At 41.5% G+C, this 10,775-nt stretch overlaps 1 protein-coding gene across 1 annotated transcript in view; it reads right to left on the bottom strand.

Annotated features, from left to right (window-relative positions):
- Window positions 1–548: 548 nt before the first annotated feature.
- Window positions 549–10,775, bottom strand: part of LOC311010881 (tubulin beta-4B chain-like) — a gene marked incomplete at both ends in the record, with an annotated part of 69,311 nt that continues 59,084 nt past the window's right edge. The window contains 2 exon segments of the mRNA XM_084005524.1: window positions 549–700; window positions 703–759. Of these exon segments, the coding sequence (XP_083861650.1) occupies window positions 549–700; window positions 703–759 (209 nt within the window).

The following is a 10,775-nucleotide window of genomic DNA, read 5'->3' as shown; positions in this document are numbered from 1 at the left end:
TCATCAGTAGCCTCTGAGCTAGCCTCTGTAGGCTCGTCCTGGGTGGTCACCCCGGGCCCGGCTGTTGGCGGGCTTTCGCCGAAATCAGTCCCCCGTAGGTGCAGCGGTGGTGTCTGTGTTAGCATCTGCTGAAGAACTCGTGTGTGGCTGCTCCTCAGGATCACCCGTCTTTTTTTTTTTTGTAAACCCGCAATTCGCGAGTAGGTTTCCCTGTGTTCTTTTCATGATGACAACCAAAATTCAGCGGTCCAGCGGTTGTTTTTTTTTATTTTTTCGTTTCTGATTGTTTCCGATGTCTGATTTAGAGTGACGTTTAAGACTAGCACACCCACGCATCAATGGTGAGGACAGGAATTGCATGCAGGCAGCAATTGCATCTTTATTAAAGATGACTCACCCTCATGCGCAAATACATTAAAATAGCCTATTTTACACATGACCCATTATATTGACAATACAAAAAAACAAATCAAATAGGAAATGCATGGGAAAAGACAGCATTTTGCCAGTATTTTAGAGACCCCCCCAAAATTTCACAAATCATGTTTTCAGGGGAGCTCATGTCTCATTAAGGGGGGCTGAGACCCCCCTGGCTCCCCCGTAGTTCGCACCCTGGCGGTGGCTTCCTGGTATTGCTGGTACTCGGACACCAGGTCGTTCATGTTACTCTCCGCCTTGGTGAACTCAGTCTCATCCATACCCTCGCCATGGTACCCGGCTCCAGATCAACCAGCACAGCACGGGGCATATATTTGCCACCTACACAAGAGGTGGGCAAAACTGAAAATATGTAGTTCATGCAACAAAAATTAAAGACCCCCTCCAGGCATGTTTTTAAGTATATAAAAATAATCTGCAATGCCTAATATTTTGTTTAACATGGTTTCCCCAAATAAAAAGTTAAAAAAAACCTCTGAAATTGGGCTCTAAGGACATCCACTGCTCTCTCCTCATGGACGAATTCTGAGACACTGACTATTCATGATGCGAATATCACGCGCCCCGATCACCACAGCTGCTTGCGCTCATGCTCGCGCTTCTATGTGACCGGTGGACGAACGACAACAAGATGGCTAGCGCAAACATCGAGATTCAGCCGGGGTACTATGAACCAGGCCTGGACTGGGACAAAAATTCGGCCCTGGACTTTTTGGTCCAGACTGGCCCACCACCACCACAATCCGCGCGCAGATACTGTGCCAACTCGGCCCGTTGATGTACTGTACATATAATCACACAAGCCCTTAATAACACTATACTGAATAATATCCCTTTATATTCTGGAGCCTTGATTAAAATAAATGATGACTACACAGTATGTTGCTCATTTGCTCTTAAAGGAAAACACCACCGCATTTCCATACTGAGCTATGTTCTGCTCTGATGTTAGACGAGGTGATACATACCTCCCTCTCCTCTGTGCGTGCACTCAATGGCTCTTGCGCGCACTCCGCGCAGCGCTAATTTGCTAGCATGTAGCTTGTCCGAGTATATTCGCAACCTGATCTCACAGAAATGCGTGAAAGAAGCACGACCTCTTAATAACGCATTGCGTGCTCCTGGCACGCATTGTGTAAGAATTCCGTGTGATCACCACGCAAACAGTCTTCACTGAAAGTCAATTAGGATCCGTTCCGTGGCGGACACACGCATTGTCAGCTTCAAAGACGTCACGCTGTGGGTGTTGTTTCATAGATCCCGGAAGTGCAAATGTAGATTAATCGATATTCTGAAGAAAGATCTGATTATAAGCCATAACGTTGTAACCATCCAAGGCAGACTGTGTAACGATAGTATGTGCCTCTGTGGAGTCCAAAATCCCCGTGTAATATCAACTTTATTTTAAGAAAACACGTTTTATTTCCAATGTCATATCACGGAGAAGCACTACATTACCCATAATCCTCATGTCTATCACCGACGTGTCTGATTGGTCGAGCTTAAACATTATTTTCTTAGTAACTAAAAAATAAAACAAATTGAGCTCATATTATTTTCTTATTAACTAAAAGGTCTTAACATCTTTTTAATTAAATGAGTGAAATTTTATATTTTATCTGAAAAACACCGGCGTTGCCCGTTGCCTTGTGGGTAACGTGGGTGTGTCCTCCATATTCACCGCGTTTTCTGCCCCCCGCCAGACCACTTCCGGCCAGCCACAGTAAGTAACTCTCTCCGGTTTCAGCCAAAGGCCTCTTTATTATTTCAAATCACAAAATTATATTACTGTTATTTCTTCCATTGTAGCACAGTGTTTCTAGCGTTTTAACTGCGGAGCTTAGTTTGAGTGTTTTAATATGATGCATCGTTATCGTTGTTAACTCTAGCTTGACCATACAGTGTAATAGGAGCTTGCTTGACCGACCGAACATTAGCAGATTATGCTATCGTTGCATGACAGCTAGCGGTCTCTGGCAAGATTTAGTCAGTCTGTCAACCACCGAAATCAGTTAATCATTTTGTAGGAGCTGTTTAATTTTTGTGTTTTATTTTGTTGGGGTTGGGTTTGGTAACTTCCGCTGACGCAGGAAGTGAGTTAGGGCACTACAGGTAACTTGGGGTTATAACGTTATATAGCTATATATTGAAGAGTTCATTTGTACATTAAAGATTGGTTTGTATTGTACATAGTGATTTTGATTAGGTTAAAATATTTGATTGATTATAGTATATTTGGTGACAGAAAATAATAAACGCTCATTTATTTGAAAGCTATTCTAATTATGCTTTTCTTTTTCTTCTTTTGCAGCTTCATTGCAACATTTACATTGAGACACCCACACACACATACACACACACTCACCAAAAAAACAAAGGCACTTTTAAGAGCCATTCTGTATCGTTTGTCTTACCCCTGTCTTTCAATCACTCTCTCTCTTTCAGTCATTCTCACTGTCTTTCTCTCTCTTTCAGTCAGTCACTCTCTCTCTCTCTTCATTTTGTGTAGTGTTCATTGTCTTTGTATCGTATTGTATTGTCTGTATTGTCTGTATTTGTATTTGTGTTTTATGTTTGAGAGCCATGTCTCTCAATTCTGCTGCAAGGATCTTTGATGATCCAGGAGAGGCTAGGGTGCACATGGCAGCATTAATTAGTGCTGCATATGTCCAAGAGGCCAAGGTGAGGCTTTTCATGATAAACAAAACAACTACCCAAGTCTAAATGATCATTGCTATTGCTTTTTCCTGATGCTGTACTGTTACTGATACTGTAATGTAAAGGGTCAGTTAGATCCTTTTGTGCAGCTGTCGAGTAATGCTTAATTTTAATTGTTGCCGTCTTATGTTTTAACTCACAACTTTGTTGTTGTACTTGTTAAAGTTTGATCTCAAACTCTGCAAACATATAGGAAGCCATGGCCAAAGAAAACCCTGCTGTTCCTCAAACAAAAAGAAATAAAAGCAGGAAGAGATCCTTCCCCAATTCAGCTGTCAAAAGCAGACGTGGGAAACGTCGGCCAACACAATCAGGTTTGTTCTTTGATTACTATACCGTATTTTACGAAAAGTTTTAATTCATTAAGTTGTTATTTTGTAGAGTACTAGTATAACTGGATGTAAGTTAAAGATACCACTGTTGCAATGTGTGTGAAACATACATCATCATACATCATACATCACACGAAAGAATTAGAGATATTAAGAACCTGTGACTGATAATCCTTGCTTGTGTTTTATGTACCCTGCTCTGGATAATATTGTGTGACAAATATAAATTGTATTAGTAATAATGTGGACATTTCTTTCTTAGTTTCCTTGCCTTCAGTTGTTATGGAACATTTTCATATTAAAATTACTGTGTACTTTTAGATTGATTGTAGAGTTAAGCAAATGTTACTGTCTCTGCAGCTGCACAAGCCAGAGGAAAGCACCCTGTTCCTGAGGAAAGCCTCCAGATGGAAGATCAGGAGTTGACAAGCCTTGGTGAGTGCATTGATTGTTACAGTAGTTCACGGTCAGTACATTTTTTCCCATTTCCTCTATTTATTTATTCATCTAGTTACTCATTATTACGTTTTAAATTGTATCTATTGAGTTAAAGCAGAAGTAAGCGATCCGGTCGTTTTGGCTAACTTCTTGTCAGCTGATGGAGTTAGCAGTCCCCGCCCTCGTCCCTACGTCACCACATTCACGCGCATCCCTTGGCTGCACACACAGAGAGGACCGCCCCTTTATGCCGTTCTCTCTCCTCATTGGATAAAGGTTGTAGGATACAAGGAAAGTTTTCTCCTCGGCTTACAGCAGAGCAGAGTGACTGACAGACCCGTGTTTCAGATCAAACACTCTATATAAGTGATTGCTGTCGGAAGATATAACTATTTAAGACTTATATTAATACAAATATTCCGCTTACTTCTGCTTTAATGTATGTTTGGTAGAGGCATTACTCTCTAATATTGTTAATGAGTTACATCATGTTGCTTTTACTATTCAGCAAATGAGGTGTGAGGAAAAAGTTGTGGGGCTGTTCCTGTTGTGACGAATGGTGCACAGTACAATAATGGGCATTTAGCAGGTTTAGGCCATAGCCCTTGTGAGTAAGTATGCAAAACGTTGTTGCTCTCATCATCACAAACACATTCCCCACAGCAACAATTATGCTGAATTATTGTGGTGTGTGCCATTCATTTAAAACAGAAGCAATGCTGCAACTTTTTGCTCAGACCTTGTATTTTTTTTCCAACTCAAAAGTGTTTTCAATATACTTCCTTAATATCCATTAATGTCCATGCCTTAAGTTTTAGTGTGGCTCAACAGCTGTTTTCTTTTTTAGAAACACGTCTTCAAGAGTTGAGGGACACTCTTGCAGCAGTACCGATTCCAGAAAAAACAAATGAGGTTTCTGCCTGGACACAGAGGCAGCTTCTCACAATCGCAAAAATGAAAATAACAAGGACAACACTTTTGGATTCAAAACTCTCCACTGAGAGAATAATCAACCAGAAGTGCCACAGATGCTCTCTTTGTGAAGCTGTTGTGAGGTACCTGGACTGTGTGCCACTGGACATGGAGTTCCTTTGTGCAGAATGTGATGTGGAGGCCCACAAGAGGAACATCTTCCATGACAGAGAAGCATTAATCCATGGGTTTTTTGAGCGCATTCCCCCAACAACAGCTGTGGTGATGGGTGACAATGGCCAACCTCAGTTTTGTGAACAATGTATGTAAACATGAACAATACATGTCCAGTTATACCTCAAATATTGTGTATCGATGCACGTTTGGAATAGCTGGAAGAGAGCTGTGGCCAATATGTGTTAATATTGTGGGGTTTTATGCCCTATTTTAGAATGAGTTCAGTGTTTTAGGAAATGCATTTAAGGAAAAACTGTAAATACACCCTTAATAACGGTTCCCCCCTGTATTGCAGTATGCCAGCTGCCTGTGTCTACTCAAGCCATCTGTGAATGCTCCCAAGACCTCACAGTCATTCCAGGGAAGCATATTTCTGTGGTCACCATCAATGGTATGTTGTTCTGGAAGCTCTACTTTTGTGCAAGTTAAGTATTGTATGACAGAATGTAACCACTGTGAGCAATGTAAACCTTTTTAATCACCTGGTCATTTTTTTTTCACCTGGCAACTTCCAAATGCCATGTTAAATATCCAGTATATCGTATGTACTCTGTAAAAAATACAATATGATCATGTGTAATTTGATTACTGAAATATCTCAAGTCTTTACTATCTACTGTCTTCTTGTTCACAGGAAAATATGATGTCTGCCTGCCCCAGAAATCCTGTCCATCCTGCTCCGCAGAATGGACCCCTGACATGAAAGATCTCCTTAGATATCGGTACTGGCCAGCTACCAGCAGCTGCCAGACCGTGTACAAATTTGATGTGTTCAGTACGTTTGCGCATATGAAGTTGACAGCACCAGCCATGTCTAGGCAGGCCTTTCTTAAAATGTTGGAGCACAGATCTGTTCAAGCTGGAAGGGTAAGTCTGCTTGAATAAAACTGAAACACACAAGAAATGTCATATCACTTTATACCAAATAGTTGATTGTCAGCATTTCTTTCAGAAATACTAATAAAATATTCTTTTTAATATACAGACAGGCAGTATCTGTGCTGATACATTTCAGCGCAGTTTCTTTGAATTTGCATTCTGCAAGTATAAAGAAGAGGACATGTGCCAGGTCCATCATTTCGATTGTCCGGCATGTTCTCCAGACATGTTGGCTGTAAGTTGTGATGGAAACAGAAAACATTATCGCTTTTCAAAGTCGAAAGGGTAGGTACAGATATTACACCTGTTTATTTTAGGATTGTCTGGGAAAATAATAAAGAGAGTACTGCTAATTGATTTCTATTATTTACTTTCATGTTAACTGAACATGGACAGGACTGAAGAGCCACCCCTATATGAAGGGTTGTTCCTGGCCAAGGACGAGGAAGTTGCCTCATTCGTGGACCTTGTCAGGGGCAACATGAGAAGTGTAAGAAACTTTTGGTTTGTTTATTATGATTGTTGCATACAGTTACTGAATGTTATATCAAAATGTGTGTGTAAATGTTTGTGTTACTTCATAGACAAATGACAGTGCTGTTTGTGGCACTGCCAAGTTCACTGCTGGCAGAGAAATGGCCAAAAAGTCTGGTGCCAAAATAGACGAGGAGGGCATTCAAGTTGCAGTTTGCAGGTATGTGTTGTGTGTCTATGTCTGTGTGTGTGTGCGTGCGTGTGTGCAAGGTCAGGATAAAGTCTTAGAATTGTAAGCCATACACACTTTGGATTTAGGAGTGGTATTTATCCATCATTTTTAACAGCAATATTTATATTTTGGTCTAGGCACCCAGATGATATAGATGCTATGTGCTTGAGCCAGGCTTTGCTGGGTCAGTTTATTAACCACTAGTTTTTCTTCTGTTTAATCAGGGTATCTGCAGGTTTCAGCAAGTCAAATTTAAGACTTTTTAAGACCTTTTTAATACCACCTTGAATGAAATTTAAGACCTAAAACCCGCGATGGTGGGGGGGATCCCGCTGTATTACAACCCAAGCATAGCATGTGTGTCACTCAATGAGACTCCAGCCAACCTCGGAAACGGACGTCTTCCAGCCAACTGACGTTGAATTTGCACTTACCCATTGTCGCAGACTAGCTAGCAAGCGCGCAGACATCCGTTTATATACGCAGCTAGCAAGAAAGTAGCCTCTCTACATCTCCTTCCCGAAAAGTCCCGCGAGAAAAATAAAATAGTCCTGCCCCGACAAATTTAAGATCTCTGAGTTATTTATGTAAGACAAACATGTGACATTTTGGACGAATTTAAGACTTTTTAAGGCCTTAAATTTAGAAAAATGAATTTAAGACTTTTTAAGACTCCGCAGACACCCTGTTAATACAGGCATGGGTTTCTCTTGCGAGGACTCAACCATTTCCGTGGAGAGATATTTGCCTATCCAATGTTCCTCCAAAGAGAGATGGCAAAGAAGGCAAATGTAACATTCTTCTGTATGGATGTTACATGCAGGTAATCATCTTTGTCTTATTGCAAAACCATTGCCAGTGCCTCATCTTTTCACTGATGTGATGATTGATTTTAGGTTGATATTGTTGTCAAGTCAATTAAAAAAAAAGTTCTTTGTAACAATCATAAGATGCAACTCCTTCTTTTTAGGTACTGGCCCTACCTCAACAAAGTAGCGGAGGGGCTACCGGAGCTTCTGCCCCTGACAGAAATGAGACCATTTCTTAGCGTTATGCACGCTAAAGCCCATACAGCAAAATGCGAGGTACATTAATTACATTTTTCGGCTGCTTGTGCGGGGACTTTTTCCCACCATCGAAATGAAAAGCTTCTGTTATGTGAGATGTCAGAGACCATTTATGACTTTATTTTTCATCTATCAAAGCAATGTTACATAAAACTTTCCATACTGTCCTGCAGGTGAAATGGGGTGGCAGAAGCCAGGATGGAGCAGGAAATACAGTGGGAGAAGAAGTGGAGCAAGTATGTCGTTGTTACTTTTGTAACTGTATGGATTGAACGAGTATAAATAGAATGGAAGATGTTTTTTTATGTAAAAGAGACTAGACATTAATTGATATATTTGCTTTACAGGTAAACAGCTTTCTCTCTCGGGCAGCTCTTGTCACTAAATACATGACAAAGGCAGGTTAGTATTACACTTCCAACACACTCATTGATAAGGCATCCTGAATAGTGTTTTTTTTTTTTTTACAGATGATTTTAAAAACTGTTTCATTGTTCCCTCCCTATAGAAGTTGTCATTGTATTCCTTTACTGTAATTACTAGTACAGCACACTTTTTTATTTATTTTTATTGGGGAAACAGAGTGACAAGAACAAAACAACACAACAGAAACAGTAATATACAGCTGAAAGTTTCTATCCTGTATGACTTCTCATGTGTCTCTTTAAGTTTCCTCCCTGTGTGAACGATTTCTTACAAACTGAGCAGCTAAAAGGTTTCTCTCCTGTATGACTTCTCATGTGTCTCTTTAAGCTTCCTCCCTGTGTGAACGATTTCTTACAAACTGAGCAGCTAAAAGGTTTCTCTCCTGTATGACTTCTCATGTGTCTCTTTAAGCTTCCTCCCTGTGTGAACGATTTCTTACAAACTGAGCAGCTAAAAGGTTTCTCTCCTGTATGACTTCTCATGTGTGTCTTTAAGTGTCCTCCGTGTGTGAACGATTTCTTACAAACTGAGCAGCTAAAAGGTTTCTCTCCTGTATGACTTCTCATGTGTGTCTTTAAGCTTCCTCCCTGTGTGAACGATTTCTTACAAACTGAGCAGCTAAAAGGTTTCTCTCTTGTATGACTTCTCATGTGTGTCTTTAAGTTTCCTCCCCGCGTGAAAGTTTTCTTACAAACTGAGCAGCTAAAAGGTTTCTCTCCTGTATGAGTTCTCATGTGTGTCTTTAAGGGTCCTCCCAGCGTGAAAGTTTTCTTACAAACTGAGCAGCTAAAAGGTTTCTCTCCTGTGTGAGTTCTCATGTGTGTCTTTAAGTTTCCTTCCCGCGTGAAAGTTTTCTTACAAACTGAGCAGCTAAAAGGTTTCTCTCCTGTATGAGTTCTCATGTGTCTCTTTAAGTTTCCTCCCAGCGTGAACGTTTTCTTACAAACTGAGCAGCTAAAAGGTTTCTCTCCTGTGTGAGTTCTCATGTGTGTCTTGATAATTTTTTTATGGTCAAATGTTTTCCCACATGCGGAGCATCTGAATGGTTTCTCACCAGTACTACACCTAGAATCACTGTCAGGGACTTCATCATCGGTCCAAGCCTTTAAACCTGACTGAGGTTCTCTGGTCTCCTGCCAATCATCACTGTCATCAGATGAGTCTTCAGTCATGTCATCAATGTCAGAAGAGTCTTCAGTCATGTCATCAGTATCTGGTTGTGGTTCTGGTCCTCCACAGTCCTCTTCACCAGCTTCTGTTTTCATCTGTTCCGTTGAGCTGCTGGCTGCAGCTGAAGCCAGCACTGAGAACTGAGGCTTCTCTTCATCTTCATCTTCTTCACTCTTCACAGGGACAAGAGTGACTGGGAACTTGATATCAGCCTCCTCCAGCCCTTGAAGCTGCTCTCCCTCCTGACTGATCCAGACTTCCTCCTGTTCCTCTTTGATGTGTGGGGGCTCTGGATCCTCCTGGTCCAGACTGGAGCCCCAGTCCTGCTGCTCAAAGGGAACCTCTTCTTTACACGCCATCAGCTGCTGGACATCTGCAGGAAAACAGTAACATAACACGGAGATGTTAGTAAAACAGCTGAGCACTTAGTCACAGTTCAAAAAAAACTTGGGACACAAAATAAATGTTAGAACCCTGAATTTTTAATTACAATAAATGTTATTTTCTAAATCGATTTTACATAATGCTAGATTTGGCAAATGTGTCTGCTATAGAATGGACAAACAATTACAGTAATTATTATATGATTATTACAATTATTATTGCTGACAGCTACTCAATATATGGGAAATTGGGGAAAAACTAAATGGATTTCATAGGCGCTACTAGTTTCCCAATGCATGATGGGAAGTTTAATGGTCACTTTCAATCCAAAGGACACATATGTTCGTTCCATTGACCGCAGAACTGCTTCTCATCCTCCATAAGAGACCCAAGACCCTGTTGTTCAGAGTTCACCTGGACTCTGCTGAGCCTCCTCCCTCTACTACCTCTCTCCCTCCCAAAAAAACCCACAAATCTGTATCTTAGCACGTATCTCTGTTGTTTACTAGCTACAGGTTAACTTAGCCAGCGGGCGGATTGAAATCCTCACTGTGCTGATAGAGATGTACTGTTGCACTCTTCACACAAATGTACTTATTCATAGTCGCTTTGGATAAAAGCGTCTGCTACTTAGCTAAATGTAAATGCATTGAGATTCGCCTCATATATCGTTTTCCGGTGAAGAAGGCGGGAGAGGGCCAGCAGGGAAAGATGGCGGCCGAGCCCGCGGAGACGGAACAAAGGAACGAGGAAAGAAGACAGCAGGAGGGAAACCTGGCTGCCTGTAACATACAACAGCTGTCCTTTATCACCCAGAACCCCGGCGACCGAACCCGGGTTCGTCGGCCGCGGCACAAAAACAGCGTAGCGGGTTAAGGTGAGGTGGTCTCAACCACATGGAACGGGACTCGGCGGTCCAGTAAACGTCACACACCGAGAGGGATTCATTAAACACGCACGGCAGCTGTCCGGTCTCTGCCCAGACAAACAAGCTTACTTGAGATTGCTTCACGGCGCGAGTCCGGTCGATGAATGTCCGTTAGGAGCTTGTATTGAAACAAATCACGC

Source organism: Eutrigla gurnardus, assembly GCF_963514095.1.
Source record: "Eutrigla gurnardus genome assembly, chromosome: 3".
In the NCBI taxonomy this organism is placed as follows: domain Eukaryota; kingdom Metazoa; phylum Chordata; class Actinopteri; order Perciformes; family Triglidae; genus Eutrigla; species Eutrigla gurnardus.
The sequence above is the reverse complement of the archived record's forward strand: the minus strand, read 5'-3'. Positions and strand labels throughout refer to the sequence as shown.